At 48.1% G+C, this 23,763-nt stretch overlaps 1 protein-coding gene across 4 annotated transcripts in view; it reads left to right on the top strand.

The window, feature by feature from the left end:
* The first annotated feature begins 21,054 nt into the window (after positions 1-21,054).
* Positions 21,055-23,763, top strand: part of SLC4A4 (solute carrier family 4 member 4) — a 145,701-nt gene continuing 142,992 nt past the window's right edge. For 3 of the 4 annotated variants that reach the window (XM_086747027.1, XM_086747026.1, XM_086747024.1), the window contains exons 1-2: positions 21,055-21,208; positions 21,729-21,795. In XM_086747027.1, coding sequence (XP_086603153.1) covers positions 21,779-21,795 — 17 coding nt within the window. In that variant the 5' untranslated portion in view covers positions 21,055-21,208; positions 21,729-21,778. Of the gene's footprint in view, positions 21,209-21,725; positions 21,796-23,763 lie in introns of all 4 variants that reach the window. The other variant, XM_086747025.1, reaches the window with a different exon arrangement.

The following is a 23,763-nucleotide window of genomic DNA, read 5'->3' as shown; positions in this document are numbered from 1 at the left end:
ATGCTTTCAGGAATGCCTGGTCACAACACAAATGTGGGTACTAAACACTACTTAAGCATTATACCTGCCTGACTGATTTGATGAGAAATGTCTGACTTGTTCTGCTTGCTGCTAGAATGCAGCCTGTTCTGAGAGACAAGCTAAAGCTCAGTCAGCAGCTACGCGAACTGCGGCAGTTAGGGACTTAACTGGAGGAATTTGTATAGCTGCCGTGCAGTCGTCTGTATAGGACTGTGACTCCGGTGTTTTTCCATTGTACTTAGGAAAAGACACATGAAATCTCTTTTCCTTAGGTCCCTGCGCGCTGCGTTCAGTGCTGTTTCCTAACACATGGCACCTTCAGCAGCGGTAAAACAGACTGTGTTTCTTGGCTGATCAAAACTGCCTTTGGAGAAACTTAGCTGCCTGAGGAGCGGTGGGACTCACGGTTTGTGACGTTGGCTAGTGACGCTAAGTTTGTCTAGAACGGCTCAAAGGAAAGCAGGGTTGCCCTGGTTTTGCTTGGAGTTTTGGGACAGATCCTCCCTCGGACTTAACTAAAACCTGCTTCCCTTGCAGGTTGGTTGATAGCACAAGGTGGGAAAGGGATATGCAGAAGGGTGATGGGGGTGAAAGAGGACCCTTTCAAAGAGCTGTCCAGATTTGTTTTCCACTTGAAAAGAAGTCTGATTATGGTTAGGTGACTTGATAGCATGTGAGAGACAATATCTCCCTTTTACAAATTTTTTTAGACAAAGGAACGTGGTGAGCACATTTGGATTTTACTTTGTGTGGTTGCCATGTAGCGTTTTCTGTTCTGACTGCTTAGATTTGCAAATGGTATTGCATGCATGTCATAGATTAAATTCTATGGATTGCGACGCTTGTGACATATTCTCGCTGCTTCCTGGTATTCGGGAAAACCAGTGGACTTGAAATAAATAATGTTCAACTGCTCTAATTTTAGCATAAAATTAAGGTAACTCGTTGACTAGCGTTATTGTTCCAGAGAGCGTAACATTACCCAAGAAACCAGCAGGACTCAAAGACGTGTTCTGTTCGCACAGTATCCTCTGTAAACTGTTGTCTGTTGCTATGATACAATCAGAGAGGATCAAACGGTGGATAAACATTGCATAACTCATCAAAGAGATCAAGTAACTTATATAGGTAAGGGATGGAAGTAATTCTGGCACGGGTAGAGATCTGGGGAGGGGTAGAGATCTGAGACTGGAGAACAGTCCCAGAAACGCCATGCGCTGGGAGGAAAAGAGAGGATGGCGTAGCATGAGAGCTGTGTAAGCAGGAAGGAACAGACATCCTAGTTAAAATAAGGGCAGAAGTTCTTGTAGGAATCTCCAAGCATGGCACATTTCGGGTGCTATGCTGTCTTAGAAGGATTTCTTCTTCTTCTTCCCGCACAAAGGAACCTGGAGAGCTTTCCCTGGAAATATTCCCCAAAAAATATTTATGGGAGACTTTAAAAAAAAAAAATTGAATCATTTTTCTTACTTCACTCCATCTTGTTGTTCAGTTAGATGCTGCTTCATTTTAACAAGATGACTGCTCTCTTTGTGGTGACTGCTTTTTACAATGTGAATTTTTCACTGTGTCAGAGCAACCAGGTAACAATAGAACTGTCTTCATTTCCCAGATCACCCCAGACTGCTGACAGTTGTTTGTTTCTTTCATGTATTTATGCAGATCGATTACGTCCATTCTTGTATTCCCTTAGCAGAAGAGATCAAACAGAAGATAAACCACTTGTGCCTGCAGCAGCGCTCCCTCATTGCCTAACTGCCTATTCTTATTCTTCTAGACGCACCTTACGCCAGCCCACACTGGGGAAAGTACTTTGGTAAACAGATTAGCTTTGTACTCTGTTCTCAGGGTCAATAAATGGGGAGTCTGGCAGCTTGAGAGAAGGGGGAGGATTTTCCAGCAAGCCACCAAATCACCACTGAAAAGGTCTTGCCACTCAAACTGGAGTAAGAGGGAGTAATCTAAACAGTTTGGTTGATTAGTGAGAAAAGGCTTTGGCGGGTGTCTCAACCTGGTGCTTGTCTGAGTTAGCCAAGAATTTCAAGTGAATTCTTCCACTTATTTTACTGGGCGCCAACTCAGAGATAATGCTTACTAAATTAAGGTAAACGTAACTGCTATTCAGTACAAGAAGGAGGAGAAAGATCCCAGTAAAAAGAACTGCAGAGACCGTTTTAGAGCTTTTTTTTCCCTGGTGACCTTTTAGTAATGCACAGCAGGACTGAAAAGCAGCAGTGGTCAAGTTCCTTGGCTTCAGAAAAAGGAAATCTCTTTTTTGAAGCTGGGCTGCTTGAGCCAGTGACGTTTGTGGCACATAACATTTTCTACAATGTTCCGGTGACAGTTCTACAAATATGACAACTGGGTGTCAGCTCCAGGAGGAAGCAGACTTTTATGTCTTTGCATCACAGGGTTTTGGTGCCTTTCGTTGATTACTCATGCTCAGGTGTGAGAAGAAATACTACAGAGCTAATTATAACCGCGTTTAATTAGATCCTGCAGCAACTCCTGCAGTAAACTTGAAGGGTATGAAAAAATACAATACCAACAAGGACAGAATGCAACTTTGACGTGTAGCTGTAAGGGAAGAGAAAACAAAGATGGAAAAGAAGTAATACTTGGGTATAGAGCACCACAGGAACTGGACATGGACGGGGTATGCAGAAGACGGGAGACTGGCTAATGATTTGCAGCCCAGGAGGTACTGTTTATGTCCAGCCCTTCCTGCATGATCACATGCGTGCCAGGCTTCATAAAGAGGAGAATATCAATGCGAGAGATCTCTGCAGCCTGACCAGCCTGAAAGTTTCCATCCATTCCCTGGCGCGGGGGACTGAATGGGCAAAATCACTGACATGGGAAAAAGCAGGAAGGCCTGCAGCTTTGATGATGCAGTTCTTTTACATCAGCCTGAAAAGGAAAGTCATTCCTTGCAGATTATTTTCATGGCTATGTTCTCCTTCCCCCGCTGCCCTTCCATCTTCAGTGCTCAGGTCTTCTTAAAAAATGCTTTTTAGCAGGTCCCCTGGGTAGTCTGATAAGCTTTTTCTGCTCCTAGCTTTGCAGTGAGGCTGTAAGAACTGGAAAGAGGGAATATATTGCAGGAAACAAGTAGGATCCTGGGCATCCTTTTTATCCCACTTCTGTGCTGGCAGTTAGGAGAAGGGAACAAAGCGTTGTTAAACGGTTAAAGCAGTGATCGGGTTGGTCGTCGTTGGTGGAGGGAAGATGAATGGCACTGGTGGAAAGGTTTTGCTAGCTTAGTAACACAGACTTTAGGTTTGGGTTTTTTTTCCATATTGGGTAGCAAAGATCTGCTGAACTAGGGGTATTGGTGGATAGGCATTTAAATAGGGTTTGGGTGTGTTGTGAGTATTTAGCCTGAATGTAGACAATTTCTCTTTGGTTCCAGTGGATGGTGCACCATGGTTAACTGCAAGTCTCCTGTGTCTTCTCTATCTGCAAGTCTCTCACAAAGAAAATACTTAAATATCATCTTGTAAGTGCATAACTGGATGATTTGTTGTTGTTAAACCAATTGTAGGCTGTGGTTTGCAATGTGTCAGGAGAATGAACAGCAGAAGATGAATAGATATCCTAGAAAAGCAATAGAAATTAATAAGTGCTTTCAGGTGGTAAAAGAGTTTTCTTCGGTACTCAGTGGTGTGGACAGAGTACTGATTGAATTAAAAGGAGGGGTTCTGATCTTTTTGGAACAGTCGAGCTCCTTAGACACGATGCTTTATCCCTCCTTGTCTTTGTTTTCTTTCCTGTCATTTCCCTGTTGAGACTTAATTTGTCTGTAAGCTCTTCAAGGCAGGGGTTCTTCCCTCAGAAGCACGACAAGCCTATGAGTTCAACTGGGACGGTCCTTCAGACCAACAGAGGACGGTAACGCATTTGCTCTCCCCCTGGCTGGAGCCCTGTGCCAGCGTAGCTGGGTTATTTGGAACAGTGCTTTCCTCTTCCTCTGGAAAAAGCAAGCTCGAAGGATTTCAGAACTTGATGCAGGAGGTTTGTCAAGTTGTTTTTATCTGCTGTCTACTGCGGCTTGTTTAAAATCTGCAGTGACAATAATATGCTGACAAATACAATGCTTTTTGCTTTCAGCTCTTCAAAGTAACTTTAAAAAATTAATCCTAAGTCTTTCATTTTTTTTTTTTTTACTACTTAGTGCCTCAGACTTTTCAAGCATTCTAGAAATAAAGCAAGGAGGAAAAAAAAAATGTTAACAGGAAAATTCTTAAAGGGTTAATTTTGAAAGCCTGGAGGTTGTAAATTGACTTATTACATCAAGTTTTTCAGGAAATCAACCTGCACCGTTAAGGCTCTGCACTGCTTTCCGTCCAGAATGGCTGAAACGCATGGCTGGGAATACTCTCCTCCGCTTCAGCGTCTCTGTGCTATTGTGTTCATTAATTTTCAGGTTCTCTGCAAGGGAAGTTCTCCTCGCTTCTTGTGCATGGAAAATAAAGCATAGAGAAGTTAAAGAAACTTGACTTCTGGGCAAGTCAGGGGTGTTTTCTGAAATTCAAGTCGGGGCCTCTGGGTGAAATCCTGGTCCCACTGGCAAAACAACTGAGAGGGGCAGGTTTCTACACTTCCTTAGTATTGGTAACACAAATAAATGAATTCCTTTCTTCTTGGCTCTCAAAATGCCTTATAAAAGGAGTTTAGGATCTTCATCCTCATTCTACAGACAGGGAAACTCAGACCATATGCAACCAAATGCCGTTGCTCGGGCCATTTAGCAGGAGAGTGGCATCCTCAGGAATAAATTGCACATCCTTTCTGTTCCAGCCGAGTGCCCTAGCCACTGGGTACCTCTGCCGTCCCCTGCTCTGCAGCACTTGTGTAAGCAGCCTGTCATCGCTAGGCAGGGCTGGAGAGGACTCGCTGGCAGCACCGGTAGCATGCTAGCTGGGCAAAGTGTCGTTTTCCTCCGTGCATCACGTTGCACTGTAATCTGAGATAATGGAAGCAGAGGGAAGCAATGCCGGCAATATTGTACGAGAGGCAGTGCGGTGAGGACGCCGCATTTCTATAAATACAAGCTGCAGATGCCTGCCCCTAATGGAAGCAGAGCAAGCTCTGTGGCCGATGGGAGATTTTCTTGCTTCTGAAGGGCTGGGACAAGTATTCTCCTTTGGCAAGCAGAAGCTGGGACTTGCAGCCTAGGTGATGTTCTTCTCTCTCTTTCTGTTTCTCTGTTTCTTCCTCTGTGATCCAGCAGGAATGGTGACAGGTCCTTGTTAGAGCTTTTGACAGCCCTTCCCTTAATACTGACCAGCGATCAGATGAATAAAATATGTTCAGCAAGTGCGTGGTAGCAGTCTTCAGATGTGTAGCCAGGGTATATGTAAACCGGTAATTTTATAGCATATGGATGTAATAGTGCATTTTAAAGAGGTTCTCAGTGCTACCTCAACGATTACAACCAGTAAAAGAGATTTCTAAATTTTTCTTTCTTTTTGAAACACCTGTAAACAAATACATTTGGGATGGAACTGGATCATTCCCAAGAGCATGTTCTACTTCCTTATGTTTTCAGTCGGGCGATACTGATGTGCAGCGAAAGCTAGTAGACTGGGATGGAACTGGTCTGACTCTGGATCCGACACCAGCCTGTCATCCCTGTGAGAGAGGTCAGAAGCCCTCTGGTAGGGTGCGCAGAGCCTTGGCAAGACGGGATGGTGCAAACAGCCTCCTCCCCTCTTCCCAAAGAGGACCTTGGAGAAAGGGGTGCAGAACTGGGCACGGAGCGTGGACTGGAGGCTAGCGTTGCCTGGTCTTAGGGTGGGAATGACCTGCTCCTCTCTTCAGTTTTTTTGGCATCTCTGCAGGATGGCAGGAATGGACTGCTGATGTTGAAAGGAAGAGAAGGAAGCAATTCTCAAAGGGAGTAACAGAGAGAGAGGCTGAGGGCTCCTTTTCCTGGCATCCACTGTTGCTGAAGGCTGGCTGCTGAGCTGAGGGAAGGCTGTGTATCTCGGAAAAGGAGCGCCTGGTACCGCCTCTGTGCTTGTCCCTTGTAGGCAAGACAGAGATACTGGTAGCAGTGGCTTGAATTTACCTAAGGCAGAGCAGATGAACTGCTATATAAGGGCTTGTACCTTGGCTTTCAAACACATCTTTTCATGATCGACTGCCTCCTCCGGCGTGTATTCCTGCCGCGGCTTTACACCTATCTCCTGGCACTCGGTGCTCTCCCTGCCTCAGCAGTGGCAGGGTTTGTATGTCCTGTGCCGTGAAGCAGGCTCTCCAGAGCAGGAATTGGCTTTCATTTAACCTTTGTATCTCCTTCTGCGATTTATCTTTAAAGGCCCACCTCAGGAGTTGAATGCCACAGTGTGCTTTAGTATGCCCTGTTACGTGTCTGAAAACTCTGCTAGCTGCAGAAGCCAGGCATCTACATTTTAATGGGCAGTTAAAAATAGCTTTGTTTGTTTTAAAGCACCCTCCCCTACCTGGTATTAATTTCCATGGAGTTGAAGAATTTGTAATTCTCTTGGTTTCTGTGATGGCTGCACACTGAATTTGGAGCATTACCCCTTCCAACCAATGTTTTAATGACATCCACAGTAAGTTCCTTCTGTTATGTCTTAAAGAGGGATAACTGCTGAATAGTTTTCTGTAATGTTCTATGTTTTTAAATTATTTTTCTTTTTTTCTTGTCCATTTGATTTGAACACAATTCTGTTCGTTGTTAGGTGTTCTTGAACTGCTAGTAGTACTGCTTTGGCTGTGTTCCTACGTACAAGTTACTGTAAGGGTGCTATTCCAGCTTTGCAAAGGGAGAAAAAAAAAACCAAAAGCAAAACAGGATAACCTGACAGGCTAGTTATCAGGCTGTGGTTACGTGTTCAGATGTATCAAACTTGTATGTTAATCAGCTAATTTGGCAGTACGAACGCCATTTGGACCAGGTATGAAAACACAGCCGTGTTTGTTTCGTAAACCAGAATACATTAGAGCACACGGGAACTGCGCCGGCTGTGGCGGAATAGATGCTATCTAGTCAGTCATAAACTTTGTTCCATAAAATACTGAAAATCCTGCATTGGCAGAGCGAGCTTGTGCAGTCTGGCGCTTTGTACTGTACTCCACTGGAGCTGTGGAGTTTTTGTTCTGCAGCAATGCTCCTCAAAACCAGGCTTGCTGGATTTTGGCACTGTGACTTCTATTCCTAACTTATTCTTATGTTGATACTTCTGGCAGTTCACTTGGAGAGCCTCAGGTGAGAAGATGTAGCAGTGGGGTTAGGAGAAGGAAGAGGATGCATGTGAAGAGCTGCATTAGGTTTCAGATACGTGTAAGGACCCTGCTGAACTTGGATATCTAACTAGGCTGTGGGAGATGAGAAGTGCTTTTGGGCTGCTACAGCTGCGCATCCAGGCTTGCAGGGAGCTGGAATGGCTCAGAGAACACATGGAGCAGAAATGAAACAGAAGGACTGGGACTGTCTGCAAACAAGAGAACCGGCAGAAGCGTAACAGAGCAAGAGAGCGGTCTGGAGACGATAGGCTTGGAGATGGATGGGCTCGCCCCGTGAGGCTGAGAAGGAAAGCTGCTCTGTGTCAGGTACTGCCTGAAAGCCACTCAAAGCTGCAAGCACAAAAGCTGTCTCCTCGTTTGAGTCCACTGCTGCTTACGGGAGCCACGCATTAGGTGGCTTTGTAAGTAAAAGGCCTTGTATCACAGACCGATTGGATTTTTCTCTTCCTGGAGAAACTATCTGTTACTTGAACTTCTAGGGGCAAAAAACAGGCAAAGTTTTCTGCACTGCACAGTTAACATGCTCCTCTGAATGTTATTTATATTTCTTACTACCGTTCTTTAAATCAAAAAAGTTTTTTTAAAATTTTCCCTGTTTCCCCTGTTCCCTAAAAGTCCTAGCAAAAAGGTAGCAAGAAAAAGTAAGTGTTGTGAAGAGTTAATTACGGAAGGAAAATCTGAGGCTTAACTGGAGGCTAATAATGAGTTTCCATTGCCTGAAGGTACACTGGGATGGGAAGAAAATGAGTAAGGTGCTGGAGCGGGGCTAAAGCTGGTTTTGTTCCCTCCCTGCTGCAGATGACAGATGAGTGAGTCCATCCCTCTTTGTACCTCCAGCTGTAAATCGCAGGTGATAGCACCTCTGTGTGCCTGGTCCACCGAGATGGGAAACCCTTTGGAGCAAAGGCTGTCTGACTCTATCGCTGTACAGCACAGCAGGGTCTCTGTCAGAGCAGGGCGCTGGCAAGTTCTGCGCAACAATAGCCAAATGCTATAGTCAAAGCTGTTGTTACCACAGCTACTCTTGCTTCAACAACTTGGGGAAAAAAGTAAGAAAGGAAAGAAAAGAAAAGTACTTGAGCCATACATGATCTGAGCTGATGCATGCTGGAAGTGAAATGAAATACTTCCCAGAAGACTTGCAGTGCCCAAGGTGGAGAGGAGAAGAGGTTTCCTTGGGAACAGCTTTCAACTTTTGTATGTTCTCTTGTACACTTCCCTTGAAAAGGAAGGCAAAAGCGCTCCATTTGCTTGTCTGCCAGGGGAAGTAACTGCTGAGTAAGGTACGTGCTGGGTTTAGGTAGAACTGGAAGTGAGGCGTACTCTGTGCTGGGAGAGAGTTGGCTGTGGGGAGTTAATATACCTAGAAAATCTTATCCATCTCAGTGTCTGTGGTACAATTGTTGTGGAGGCACATCTCGTGTTTTGAGCAACTGGTCAAGTCTTTGCGTTTGGGTACGGAACCAGGATGAAGGCAAGTGTAGATGCCATGAAGAGTAAGCCAGGTGACGGGAGGGAGGAGCACTGTGTGTTCCCCAGAGGTGGCCAGTGTCTCCAGTGCTTACCTACATCAATAAAATGAGGAGGCTCTGTTCTCTTGCTTGCCTCTTGGTGGCAAGGCTCTTTGTGATTTTTTTTTCCTACCATAGAAACATGCATGCAAAGGTTTTACACAGGCAGCTACCTAGAGCAGGAGACAGCTCAACTCTCCTGGCTCCTCATCCCAAGCTCTGCTTCGTTCCTGTCTGTTTTGGTGGCAGATGGGATGTGATCTTCATCTGGAGCTGGAAGCATGGCAGAATTTGGTATTGCTTTTGCTTCTTGGTGGCCTGAAGCTTACAATGATTGCGTTCTGTGTCCGCATACGTACGTGTGCGTGCTGCTGCAAGGTGGTGGGAAGGGATTAAATGAGGTGAGCGGGGTGAGAAGGGTCAGGTGCTTAGAGGAAGGCTCCCAGAGGCAGGAGAGAAGGCCACACGAGCCGCGAGATGGGCAGTTTGGACCACAGACAGATAGCTGACACGTATTAGTTACAGCGTCACCAGGTGAAGGGCTCGGCTTACATCTCGGGCATATGCAAAGCGAATCGCAGTCGCGGGATATTCCTCTTTGTTCGGGACCCCATGCCCTGTTTGCCGGCAGCAGAAAGGTTAGGTTTTCACGGTGTTCCTCTACTTTTGCGCTCACTCCGGTGGTGGCTGGTGTTGCTGCTCTCGCTTGGCTTTCGGTGGCTCTAACGGAGACGCTCCCACAGTCGATTGGTCAAATGAAGCAAAATGTCACCAGGGAGAACTATTTTGATCCCTTTCACTGGGGGGGCAGAGGGGAGGGAAGAAGGGGGCCATAGTAAATGTCATAACAGACCTGAAGTTAAAAAGTGTTCCTCCACGCTTGGACAATGTTTACTGGGCTCTGCCTCTCTCTTTGAGCTGAAGCGAATGTGGAAGGTGAGCCGCTGCGAACTGCTGCTGCTCCTCTTGCTAAGGGAACCCGATGGAACAGCTGGATGTGTGGAAGGACTGGAGGTAGGTCTGGGCAGCCTTGTTTGGGACCGGGCGCCAAGAGGCAGAATCATTCAGGAGGGATGCAGTGACTTCCAGCCTGGAATCCTACCGCTTCCTTTTCCCTCAGTGGCAGACTGAGTTTTTCCTGTTGATGCAGGACGTGACCAGTACAAGACTCTCCAGGTGCAAGGTCTCTTGCACCAGGTTGTTACTGTAGTGCAGGACAGCTTTCTAGGCTGTCTCAGGAGCTGGAGAGTCCTCGGAAGGCAGCCTCTCAGGTTTTCTCCAGTGGGTGTGAAATCCTGTGCCTGGCAACGCGTTTGAAAGAATACAAGCGTCCAGTGGAAACCTGTGCATTCTGTCTTGTGTTATTGCTTGCGTAGTTGATGCTATGTGGATTATTACAGAGCAACTTCATGAAAATTCATTTTCTTTTTATCCTGTGTATGATCTGTCTAGCCCATCCTAGCATATTACAGTTATTTCTTGGATAACATCAGGCTTGTGGTTAGTTGTCAGTGGCAAGTGCTCCTGCTGAGCCAACTTTTTGATCTGTTTAAATCGTTAAGATAAGTGGCATAACATCTCCCTGGAACTGTGTTCGGTGTTAGGACAAGAAAGGTTGTATGTCTGTCTGTACCTCTTGTAACTGTTGAATGTTTTCAGGTCTTAATCTGCAGCTGTAACTACCCAGCTCTAACCTGCAGTAATGAATTGGGAGCAGAGCCAGGAAATGCTGCGGAGTCGGAACTGATATTGTGAGAATTGTGGAAAACAAAGCTGGGTAGTGGAGCAGCAAGGGGAATTGGTTTGTGATAACTGCATGTACACGAAACAATGAGAGACAGAGGAAGAGAGGGGATGGGTATAATGGGCTCTGTGTTCCTCGGAGGGACCTAGTTAGGAAGATGTAGAAGAAAAAAGGCTTTGAGCCATTCCCTTTTCCATGTTTGAAAGCCTCCTAGACATGTTGTCGCAAAGCACCTGCCTGCTGAAGATGTGCAGTCCGATAGGGTATGATAGATGATGTTAGAAGTGTGACAATAATAAGGGCATGTCTGAACACACAGCAAGTATTTTCCTTCTCCTGGAGAAACTGTTTACACGTGAAAGCAGAGTTTAGGCTTTGTCAGCCAAAGTAGGAGATGATGACACCAAAAGCAGATGCCTCTAGTAAGCTTATTTCTTGTAGTAAGTAAATGAATGGTTGGTTTGTGTGAACTTAGGGGTGAGAGGAAACATGCAGGGAGCCCATTGATATGTCTGCGAAAGTACTAGGATTTGCTAGCACAAGAAGGGGAGTGACTTGGCAAAATGCAAGTCCGTGAGGAGCAAGGTCATGCAGGAAGCAGTTGATGGTTAGTTCTCGGTTCAAGAAGGCCCGCTAGCCGCTTGGGAGCAGCAAACGCTTCGCAGTGGAGTGGGGGAACCTAAGTACTGGGATATGTTGCTTATGCCGCAGGAAAGGAAAAGATGGGGGTGGCAAGCTGGGGGAGAGCTCTGAGGATCTGAGCTGGCTGCTGCAGCTTTCCCCGCAAGACCGAGAGTCACAGGGAAGCGACTCCCGCTTGCGGCAAAAAAGTAGCTTGTCCTCTGCAGGAGGTGCTGCCCCGCTCTCTGGGTCTCTCCCCTGTCACCCGCAGCATCCTGTGCCCGCTCCCATCCTCCAGCGCAGAGGCGAGGGCAGGGGTGCCTGGGGTCGGGCCAGGAAACCTTGCGTTAGGACAAAGCACGCTCTTCCCTGATGCCCTTGCTGGGAAACGACGCGGTGCTGTGGGAGCGCTCGGGGCTGCTCCGGGCTGCGGCACAGGTGAGAATGCGAGAAGCAGAACGCTGGCTTCCAGCCAGTGCTATTTTCTTCTTACCATTCTTCCTCCTTTTATTTTCTTTCCCCACCCCAAAGCATGGGAATGTAGTAATTGCATTTTGACCCAGTTTCCAAAATCACTGTAGCATACACTTTGAAGCGGGGAGGGGGGGGAACCACTTAAGAATGAAAAGCAGCCATTAACCAGTACCAGTGGGGCAGGACCGTCAGCAAACTGTTAGAAGTGTGCACTAACAGGCTCGTAGAACAACTGCTGTCCTGCACGTTTTTATGGGGGGAAAAAGAAAAGGCATTTACATTTTTTGATATTTGATCTGTGATACGCAAACTTTATAAGACCGAGTTCAGGCTGACTTCAGATGGAGTGCTCTAAGCATAGATGCTTGTGTAAAGCGCCTGGATTTTCAGAACTTGGCTGGGGATTTCATGGCAGCCTTTCTTGTGGTTATTTCTGGCACCTCTGGCTGCCAGTTGGAACGCAGGGCTATAGATATGTGTGGAAGTGGAAAGGAATGGGCGTGAGCGCTTGTGTGGAGTAGCAGCCTTTTAATAGAAACAGGCTAGGTTTGCGATGGGGTTTTCAAATGCGCAGAGACTTGGGGAGCAGATGTAGGTATGAAATCCAAACCAATTTCCTCATTCCGGCTATTTTTACGAGAGGGGGGGAAAAAAGGCCCTTTGAAGTGATTTCAAACAACAATTAATATCCGTTGGAATCTCCCCATCAGCTCAGTCAGAAGTCTCGATGCGAGACGGAAGTTGGAATTTAACCTCGCAAAATAGGATAGGCAGCAGAGTAGAAAGAGGAGACCGGAAGACGTCCGGAGTGGTGGGAATATGGTTTCCCCCAACTTCTGCTGTGTTAGCGTCCTCTGACGGCATACGGGATCGGGAGGCTGCCCTGGCAGTGAGAGGCCCTGTTCCTGTTGGGCAGGGAATTGTAAAATACTCATCGAGGGGCGTGGGGAGGCAGCTGTGCACTGACAGGAGAGGTCAGTCAGTCAGAAATTTCTTGATGGCTTGTGTTTGGGGCCCCCTCTGCACACAAACGCCATTTCCTTGCGTTCTTAGTTGAACCCAGTGATCAGTTCGCAACTTGGTGTTGTCTTTGCTCTCATTTCTGTGTGTGTGTTTCTGGTTTATCCGTTGATTGTGTCATCCCAGAAGCGGATGCTCCAGGTGGAGAGTTTGTTTCTGCATTTGGACACTTTGAACCGTATTGAGACTCTCACCCTTCTGGGATCTCAGAGTGATATACATTAAGTGTGAATACATTTCAGGGGAAAAAGGGTTGAGCTAACGCTGCTTCTAGGGCATAGGTAGCACCTGGAATATTGCACAACAGATCTAGCAATACCACCGGTGCTTAGGCTTGTGTTATGCCGAAACAAAGGATGTTAGCGCCCCGGGCTGCATTTTCCCACCAAAAGCAAGGCTGAAAATGAAGACAAAATCACGCCCTGGAAGGCAACTCCTTGCTGCTCCACTGCAGATAGCAGCTTTGTAAGGAAATGCAGAGGAGGACCTGGTAGGTGTCTTGAGGATGTCTTCTCCCTTGATGGGGAAGGGTGGGAGCTTTGAGTTGGGACCATGAGTGCAGGGGGAAAACGCAGGTGAAACGTGCAAGGCTCTGAGAGATGGAGATACTCTTCGTATGTTTGTGTTAATAAAATGACGTGCGAGGTTCTCCAAAGGAAATATTTTATTCTGGTGTTGTGTAAGCGTAAAATGAAAGCTTGCCCTTTGACAGCACTACTGTTTTCGTAAAATGCTCCACCAGAACTTGCTGTCCCTTCATATCTGTCAATACTCTGTGATGCCTCGCGTCCCATAAAGCACACAGAACAGAATGTTGTCTCAAGACAGTCATCTCCTGTTGCTAGGTAAATGTTGAAGTAAAGCCTGAGTTTATTAGTTTTTAAGGCAGAAGATATTGTTTCTGCACATTTTTACTTCATACAGCGCCTTCATTTCTATTAGTCTTAAGCTGATATGCCTTGAATTTATTTGGCTTACTGGAAGCCTGTAGAAGCCCGAGGCCAATCGCATACTTCATCTCTCTTGTACGTGGCAGCCTGGTTCCTAAGCCGTTCTTCCCGATTCTTCTGAGGTGCTTCACAACAAGGCTCCGCTGCCTGCCCGTGCTGTCGCTTGGTGGGGCACCAGGCAGTCCTCGCCCTTGAACTGCTCAACAAATTGTCTCCTTCCCCCAGAGAGGAGAGAGGGGTTTGCTCTCAAGTGTGCTCCTGGCTGCAGCCTTCTTGGGGGACTGCTGCTGGAGGTAACGGCGAGAGGTATTTCAATGGGTGGTTTCAGCAACAGGTCTTGTGGGTTGGTTTCTCCTCAGTCCAGTTCCTCTGAACTGGCTGGTGTTGCCTTAGGTGAAGCGCACAGCTCAGCTGCTCCTGAACATCGGGAGTGACGGTCAGAATATCTGGGGAAGGTTTGTATACCCAAAGGTGTCTATCCAAAGGTCTTCAGATGGCGCGCGCTGCCTTTGGGTGACTTCAGCTCAGGTTGCTTTCTCCCTTCCTTTGTGATGAACCCCAAAGATCTGGGGCTATTCCTCGTGTGCCCGAGTTTGCTGGAGCCGCCGTAGCAGAAGGCTGCTGGGCTGGGAAGAGCGTTCAAAAGAGCAGCCAGCTCTCAGTGATGCTTTTTTCCCTTTGAGCTTCATGGCTTTTGAGCAGTCATCTCGCCGCCACCGTGGTGTTTGGCTTCCCCTTTCCTTGTCCCTGCGTTTCTCAAAGCTGCATCATGACGGGAGAAGGACTCTGACAGCAGTGCCGCTCCCTCCCGAAATGCGGCAATGAGAGAGGGCAGCTGTTGGTAGGGGGTTTTTGTCAGGATCTCCCCATTGCAAAACCAGGCCCCTGGTACCTGCAGCTCCTCGTAGGAGTGCTGTCTGCCGCCGTAGCTGAGGTGTGACGGCTGGGGCACAGCCTTTGCTTCCCCAAGAGGAACGGGGCAAACCCTTGGCAAATAACAGCTGTGATTTTTTTTGTGCGTAATCTCTGAGTGAAAAAGAGCGAAAGCTTTTTATGTGAGGTTTCTTCCTTTTCCCCCTGCCCCCTTTCTTGGTTTTGGCTTGGACAACACATTTATCCAGTTTCACTTTCACTCTGCTTTTGTTTTTTTTTTTGTTTTTTTTTTCCCCCTGGGACACGTTGCTCTTTGGACTGTCCTAAAGTGGCAAAGACCTTTTGGAGTGACGTGCTCTCAGGGAATGGTTGTTTGCTATAAAATAGTCTGTTTCTGTTGGAATTACCAAACAAATAATTTAAAAATCATTATGTCCTCAAAGCTTTATTTGTAGAGCACAAATTTCTGGCAAAGTGTGACTGGCCAATGTTTGTTTTTAAATGTTTTGTTTCGGATATGTTTATGTGGAAGAGTAGAGAAAGAGCAAGAGATGTGAAAATCCAAAGTAGCGAATGATAATGCCGCTGTACAATTATTTGAAAAGAAAAGCAAACTGTTCTGATGACCCAGAATAAGCAGCGGGATAATAAACTGAAGCCCTTCCCACAGGTAGGAAAAAAAAAATTAAAACAAGAAACCAAACCAACCTTTGGTATATAGCATTATAAATTCTGTGTCCTGCATACAAATGACACGGAGTTTAGAAATTAAATGTCAGAAGGGAAAATATGATTGAGTTACTTAAACTTTATTTAAAATACAAGTTGCTCCTGTGTAGCCTTTTTCTCTGTACCGAAAGAGTCTCCCTCCCAGGGGTAAAAATAGGCAACGCTTAAAAACTCATCAGTGGAAACACTGCTGTTGACGGGGAATAAAGAGTCTGCGTTATTACAACAGGAAAATGGTTAAAGGCAAAGAGCTGAGATGAACTGAGAAGAAGAAACATTTAGATGAGTATCTGTTGTTTAAATTGGCAAAGTAAGGGAAAAACTGTTCCAAGAACAATAACCTAAACAGGACTGGAAATCAATTAATGATTAATTCTCTGGAGCTAAGCAATATAGATCTCCGAGGACTCTCCTATGGAGTTTCCTGTTGGGGAAACTTTTTTTCCAAATACCTATCACAAGACCTCACCTGAGAAGGATGCTCCGGTGTATACACGGCTGGATTACGCAGGGAAGCTGGTAACTTACCAGTACAGTACCCGTGTTACTGGCGCTGCCTTCAGAATAAGGAGCCACCCCTATCTTGACTTCATGGTCGTTGAGATGACAAACCTGTTTATCGCAGGCATTTCCTGTAAATATTCAGTTTGTGGCTTGTACCATTGAACAAGTTTTGTTCCGTTTCATGCGATGCAGGCAGAAGCGAAGCCTTTCAGCTCCCGTGGCGTGGTTCTGGATGTGTTCGCCTTGTGAAGAGAGCATTCCCCAGCAGGAGCCACTTCACAGGGAAGTTGCTTTTTTTCCCCGTGGCATGCGGTATTTTGGATTTCCTGCTGCTGCCATTTGGCATCTCCAAAACCCTGTGGAGGTGTCCGCAGATCATTTCATCATGATGGAGGCTGTCAGATAGAGGGCACCTTTTGAAGCAGACTGTAATTACCTGACCTTGGATGTTACCAGCTGGAAAGCTGTTCCATCGGAACCCTTTAGCTGAGCCTAGAGCTATCCCCTCTCTCCTGTGAAGAACTGCAGTGGAAGGAAAGGTCTGTTTCAGAATCACCTTACCATGTTCCACCTTTTGGAGGGCTGGCACATGAGCAGTTAGGTATCCAGCTGGGATTTTTTTTCATCAGGAAAAGATGTGGTCTTGAATTAAGAGGATCACAGTGGCCTGCCACTCAAGCTGCTCTTTTTGGCAGGATATTCGGTGCTCGAAACCAGATGCTATCAGTGCAGGAGAGGCAAGGATTCTGTTTTGGGGAAGCAGAGGCAGAGTTTGTTCTCCTGATGTACGTTGCCTTCTAACCCTAATGCCTTTCACCATCTGCTTGCTGGAAGGCGTCTTCAACCGGAGGGGAAGAAAGCTCGTTGAGGGGGCTGCTGATTTTTGTCAGTAAGTTGAAAGTTTTGTCTATGCTCGGTCGTGTTGGTGGACTTGGCCTTACACTGAGAGTGGGTGAGATTTCTCCACGTCCTTCCAGTCAGCAGAAAAACACGAGAAGGTGCATAGTGAGAAGGATTTTGGTAAGGATGATGGTTAATACTTGGTAAGGCTTTGGTGCTCAGAAGAATCGGTCTGGACTGCAGTAGAGGTGCTGTACAAAAGGAGTGGAGGGCCTGTTGGCCCGTGCCTCTCAGCTTTCATTTTTTTGGCCCAGGTTGCTAATAGGTGAGGAATGAGGAAGAGAAACTCTTCTAAATGACAGCTGGGGGAGAAGCTGGGAAAAGAACAAATCCTCCTGACATAAATAATGCTCCTTTCGTTAGCAGCCCACCCGTATCTGTCATACAGCAGAGAAGCGCTTCCCGTGCTGTAACCATTTTCACGTAGGTACAGTTTGCCTTGTGCTAAAGGCGGTGGCTCTAGCCCTACGACTTCTCTCCTGTCCGGAGATGTGAAAAATCTGTGTTCCTTCTGACCTGCTTTCTGCACGAACTCGCTCTGAAGCAGAGAAGAGGCAAGGTGCTTTGCACGGAAGAGCTTCAGCCGGCTGGGCTGCGCCGTCCTTCTGTAGCCCTCTCCTCCTTAACCCGTTTTAGAGGCAGTGAGCGTTTGTTGATTCAGTATGCCGACAGTTGGAGGTGGCGGAAGCGCGTTTCAGCATCCCGTGCTCTGGTGGTTTTTGTGGGTGTGTAAACAAACACACTTTCTTTCTTTTAACAAAGCCCTGTGTTTTTGGCTCTTTGACCAAAGCCTGGTTTGGCTCCGTGCCCTCTAGTGCGGAGCAGGACAGCGTAGGAAATCAGCTTTCTCCACTGCTCCCCGAGGCTGGGGCGCTTGAGCCGTCCTGCAGAAATCCCAGCTTCCTGGCAGCAACGCGGGGCGCTGGCCGCTCGTCCCTCTCAGAGGGGCTGGTTTGCTGCAGCCCCGCTCTCCCGGCGGGAAGCGGAGTTGCTGATCTGGGGGTGCCTGGGGCTGGATCTTGGAATGGGGGGGTTCCCACCAGAGGGCCCCCGAGCAGCGCCGGAGCCCCAGGCTCCCTGCCTGCTGCTCTCCTGGCCCCGAGCAGCCCCGCTGTTATTGTATGCGATAGGCGCGGCAGATTTGTGCGTGGAGGAGTTGCTCTTACTGGAAAGTTCAGGGATGTTTTTGCAAGGAAGTATGAGCGTTTTAGAAAATGCAATCCTGGAAGTAGTAGTCGGTAAGAGACTGGCAGGTCTGCCTTACAGATCACACAACCACAGAAGGGTTCGGGTTGGAAGGGACCTTCAAAGGTCATCTGGTTCAACCCCGCTGCAAGGAGCAGGGACATCTCCAACCAGATCAGGTTGCTCAGAGCCCCGGCCAACCTGGCCTGGAATGTTTCCAGGGATGGGGCACCCACCACCTCTCTGGGCAACCTGGGCCAGTGTTCCACCACCTTCAGTGTAAAAAAATTGTAAAGATCTGTGCAAAGCGGAAAGTTGTGTTGCTTCCCAGTCAGGTAGAACACAACACTTAGTTTCATAGATTCTGATCTCCAAGTGTTTAATCTTCCACCCTTAACCACAGATCCGCTGAAAAAGCTCTTGAGGCAAATGCGCTGTGCTATCAGAAGTTACCAGAAGTATTGGAAGGTACTGTAAGCCATGGACCCAGACTGTGAAATCCCCTCTTCTCCTTTTTTTTGGGACTGAAGAGACTGTGGGGGCTATATGGCTATCAAAGGGATCCAGGATTGCGCACTGCTCTCCAGCAGGCGTGATGTATTATTAACGATAAGCACATCAAGCGCACATGGCAAAAAAACCTCTTAAGCCTCCAGCGTTCAGTTCTGTCTTACCTCAGCTGAATGGTTTTTCAGCACCTTTTGTTTCTGTCTCCTTCGGAAGATGAAAGTGTGAGCCAGTGCGGGGGAAGTCAGCGGGAATTTGGCAATTTGCTTCTTTGGGCCCGGCATGTGGTTTCACAGGGAGCGGGCAGACGCTCAGTCAGGGGGCTGAATTTAGGACTCTTGCGGAGTCTGGAAAGTCAGCTCCGCATCAAGTGCAGTTTTCACAGCTAGCTGAGGCAGGGCTATTAGAAAATGCAGAAGCTGCTAATGAAGTTTCAAAAGCCAGTTGATTTACTGACATTAGACCTTTGTTAATCAGCTACCAGGTGATGCTTGCTGAGATGGAGAGTTCTCTCTCGATTTCCTGGGAAGGGGATGGAAAGGATGGACAAGTCCTGGTTCTTGGTGACTCGAACACAAGTAAGGAGTACAGGTATGAAAGCTACAGAATTGTTTTTTACTGTTGCCCTTAGAAATCAGCGCTATTGGACTAAATCAGCTGTAATACTCAGGAATGTGATGCAGGAATTTGTTCCATTGAGTTCAGCAGCAAGAGTGGGCTGCATACCTGTGTCGTTTTCAAACAAAACAAAAAATCCCCAGAACCTCAAGATCCTTCGGAATAGCTGTGATCAAGGACTGAGTCCTGCAAATATGGGTGATTCATTTTGTTGTTGTAAGGAGGATTACCTGCACGCACAAGTGTGTTCAGGGTTGAGCCTCCTTTTGTAAGTGACAACTTGGCACCGATCATCTGTCAACAAAGGAAACGATACAAAAAGCCTCCGAGAGAAGTACAACTGTGGTCTCTCTGCGCCTAGTTCTTTCTGTTGAAATAGTTTTATCCTTTGAAACTTCCTGGCTTAGGCTGAATTACTCCTGACTTAATCCAATGCAAATATTTTATCACTGGGTAGTCTGCAGAAAACCCTGGAAAGGCAGGAGCTGCCAGTTTCCATCTACTTGAGCACCGTCTCTGACTGACAACGCTGTGGTCAGCACAAGCGGCTTCTGAGGAATCTGCCAGAAATGCTGCAAGATATATTGACGGGATAACCTGCCCACGGGGAAAGCTTTACCCTACCCCTTCCTCTGAGCGTGTGCGCTTATTTATTCTCTAATCTTTACCGTCACAACCTTGGCTGCTCTCGCTATCCGTTGACACGTCAAACAAAACTGTGCGCTGGACGTGAAGGCAGAAAAATGATTTCTGTGTATCAGCGGATATTGAGCTGAACGTGGCATCCTGTCCCGTGCCGTTGTTGAGGCAGGCTTTGATTGCCTCGGTGGCGGGCGGGAGGTTGGCTGCAGCGAGGGCCGCCGGCACACCTTTTCTTCAGAAAGCCTTTGTGCGCGGGGCCGAAGCCAGCCGACTCGAAAGGCGGGTTCAAACAGCCAGCTAAGGCTTCCCAAACAAAACTTTCTTCACTGCCTGCTCCGTGAACAGAACGTTAGCGGGCTTTAGTCCTGAGTGACCAGCTGATCTCCCTTTATTAAACCAAACAGAAGAAATACTGGAGATAACTAGGTAGTTTTTAGGAGGGAATATGTGGGCCCAAGCGTGTAAGGAACGCCAAAAGGTGCATATATCCAGTATGTCGGGCGAGTTGACTCTAGCTGATGGATTTTTATTTTGTCAATTACCGTGACAGAGAGGGCGATTATGTCCTTTTACCTGGGTGTTTCTCTCTACGTAGAGCGGACTCATTTTCAAACTTGGCAGAGATAACTGCCTTGGCTCTTGATTTAAGGACTCCTGGAAGTGCTTTGGTAGGGTTTTAGGCCATTAAATCTAGCGATGATGTATTTAAAGACTGACTTAAAAATGGCATGTCCTAATGTCAAAACATTTTTTAGCCAGAAAATTAAATGCATAGGTTTAAGATGACAATATCGATTTAGTACTTTGCTTTTGTTAAGGCAGGGACTGCAAGAAACATAACTCCAAGAGCTGAAAGCCATGGCTGTGTTGTCAGTGACCCACTGGAAACCCCCTGACTGTCTAACAGCAGCTGCTTAAGCAATTTGATTTATTAAAGGGAGCAGAGCAGCCCCAACCAGCGATGTTTCCAGGGATGGGTCACCCTCCACCTCTCCGGGCAACCTGGGCCAGTGTTCCACCACCCTCATGGTGAAAAATGTCTTCCAGATGTGAATCTCTCCCCCCTTTTTGTTTAAAACCACGTTACCCCTTGCCTAGCACGGTAGGCCCTCAGATATTATTTCCTTGTAAATCAAGACAGACTGCCCCAGTGATGTTTTCTACATGTTTCCTGAGTTTGGCGGTTTGGTGGTTTTTTTTTTTTTTTTTTTCGGACAGGGCGGCTTCTCCTCCCTTCGTCCCCCCTCGGCCGCCGAGCACCTGCCCCCGGCCGCGGGCTGCGGGGCGGGGAAAGCGGGCCCAGCCGGTAGCCCCGGCCCCGCAGGCTCCTCCCCGCCGGCCTCCGCTCCCCTCCCCGGGGCGGGGGGGGGTGCCGTGACGCCGAACGGCCCCGGGATGGGACGGGACTGGGGCTGGGATGGGATGGGAGCGGGCGAGGGGACGGCCGAGCCTGCCGGCTGCTTTAAATGCGGAGAGGGAAGGGGAAAGGCACCGGCAGCCCTACCCAGCCCCAGCCCAGCCGCGGGGAGCGAGGCGGCCATAGAGGGGCCGAGGCGAGCGGCCATGCCCCGCACCGCCCGCTGAGCCCGGCCCGCAGCCGCGCTGGAGCAGCGCCGCCGGCCGCAGCCCCGCAGGTGAGCGGGGACCGGGGGTGGAGGTGCGGGAGGGGGGGGGGTTGGCGGGACCCCGCCGTCTGGAGCGGGGCGGCGGGAAGCGGCGGGGCGCGGGGGCACCCCCTTCCCTTCCCGCAGCCTTCGGGAACCGCTCTCTGCCGCTCGGTACTCGGTTCTCACTTAAAAAACGCGCTGGAAAACTTTTTTGAATGCTTTCCGTCGGTTTGCGCTGCGCCAAGCTGCCAGCGGCAGCCCCTCCGAGGAAATCCTCGCGTGGGCTTCCCGTGTTCCGCCCGCGGTGCGCCCGCGCGGGGGTATTTTCGTAGATCGTTCCTATTTTCGTAGCTGCGACCAGCTCCGTGCAGCTCCTTTTCCCTTTTGCGCGCTGCCGGCGAAGCGCTGCAGCCCAGAGCCGCTCTGCTTCAGAGCCAACAGGGAAATGAGAATTAAATCAGCCTTTTTTTTTTTTTTTTTTTTTTTGCGTACCTTTGGGTTTTCCTTTACGGCAGTGTTATTTATTAATGGATTTTCCCTTCGGTAGGAGCGCATCGTTTCGGAGCTCGCAGTCGGGAGGAGCCGGTGTACGCAACCATGCGGAGAGCTTCCAGGTATTGCGCGGGGTGGGGAAAGGTGCCGGGCTCTGCACCCCGAGAAAAGCGGGGCTCCGCCGGCGGCACCGGCTCTATTGTGCCGCTGAGCTGCACCTGCAAGCCAGGCGGGGTGTGAGGTTGGGCCCTGGGGCGAAGCCGAAGAGTAGCGGCTCCGTTGGAGAGCTGCTCGGCGTACCGTAGATGCTTGCTCTCTTTCCTTTCAGGGAGGCGCGCTTCGCTTTGCCTCCAAACGTGACTTTGCGCTTAGGCTGCTAGCTGCTTAGTGGCTTTATTGTTCTGGTTATTCCTGAAACATACGTATTTTTCATTTAAAAAAAAAAAAAAAAAAGAAGAAACTTGGTTAGTTGGATTTGACAAAATGTGGGAAGTTGCACGTTGTGTGCGGGAACGGAATTTGCTACTTAGTAGTTGCCGATGTGATAGTCTGCAGGAATATGCCTGATTGTTGTTGTGGTTGATAACCGAAAGGAAATTGTTTTGTGCGTTAAGAGCAAGGTACAGGGACCCCCCAAAAAACCCCTCAAACCCCCAAAAACCCAACACTTAAGGCTCCCAGTGAGTATTTCATGACAGCCTGCGTTTAGTTGTAACGGTTTCCAGCGATATGCAGGATGATGGAGCGGGGCTGTTTGCATCTGCGTGTGCTCATTCGCTTGCCGGCCTGTCCGAGGACTGATCTGTCACAGCCTGCGCCCTTCCTCCTCTTGCCTGCCGCTTGGTGCTGAAGCAAGTGCCAAAAGCTTACCCAGTGACTCTGTTGTTTCAGAGGATCGGAGAGCTCAGTTTTGCAAGGTTTTATTTCAGCTGGTGATTTTAGTTCTCAGGAACTTCACCTGCCTGTGAGCATCAGTGCGATGGGAAGGGTGAATGTGAGTATGATCTGCGGTGATGCTTTTTCCCTCATTCCCCCTCCCACCAGATGCGAATGTGAAGTAAACCTAGACTTTTAAGTTTAAAAAAAAAAAATAGCAGGGGAGGGATTAGCTTGTAACTTATCCTTCGCTCCTGCTGAGTGTGAATCTCACATTTGTAAAAATGGTGGCTGAACCTCAAGGAAGAGACTGTTTTTAAGCTACGTTTCCAAGATTTCAAGGGGCTGGCAACTGGAGAGGAATGACCGGTAGCTTCGGAGGAACTGGGGCCATGGTGTAGTGCTGCTGTCCAGAGGTGAAAGTGGGGTGAGAGGAAAATATGAGTTGGCTTTTTTTTCTTTTTTTTTTTTTTTTTTTTTTTCAGTTATAGGGAGGAGAGGTGAGGTTTTCATTTGTCTGCACAGGGCATTCCTAGCAGGTTAACACCCTGTGCACATTCAGCTCCCAGCAAGGTCCGGCAGGTTTGTCTGCAGCTCGTAACTGTGAAGCTTTTAAATCTTGAAACTCCTCTGCAGTGAGAAAACACTCTCAGGTACCGGTGCTGTGTTGTGGCATTCCCCACAGCAGCTGTTCAGAGGGAGTTCTGTAGAGGAGCTTTCCAAATGCACTTTCACAGTCCCCGCGCAGGGCAAACGCTGCGGTCACTGATGTCTTAGTCCGATAAGAACAGGTTGAATTTGTGCACAGAGTGCAGTTCAAAGGAAAACATCCCTGGGAGAAGGGAAAACCTCTAACTCCTTTTGTTTTCTCATCTCCTTACTTATCAGAGAGGGCAGCTCGCTCATGCAAGCAAGCGTTCTTCCCGCAGCAGTGAGAAGCCGTTTGTGTTTCTCTCCGAAGGATTTTTTTTTAACTGTGCTCTCGCCTTGAAGACCCATAATAACAAGTTGTAGGTTGTTTTGGCCAAGGTAGTGAATAAAAATTGCTGTGCCAGAGGGCAGAGAGAAAACCTGTCTATATTTTTTTGCCGATAAGGCTGCAAACAGCTCTTTGCAGGGAGCAGTTCTTAGAGTCGGAGATGCTGTCCTGCTAGAGAGGAGCAGTTGTGAAGGTGAGGTGTGGCCTCGATCGAGCAAAGATGTGCCGGACGAAA

This window comes from Chlamydotis macqueenii, chromosome 4 (assembly GCF_036417535.1).
Source record: "Chlamydotis macqueenii isolate bChlMac1 chromosome 4, bChlMac1.mat, whole genome shotgun sequence".
Taxonomy (NCBI): domain Eukaryota; kingdom Metazoa; phylum Chordata; class Aves; order Otidiformes; family Otididae; genus Chlamydotis; species Chlamydotis macqueenii.
Note: the sequence above shows the minus strand (reverse complement) of the source record. Positions and strands in the feature narration are given on the sequence as shown.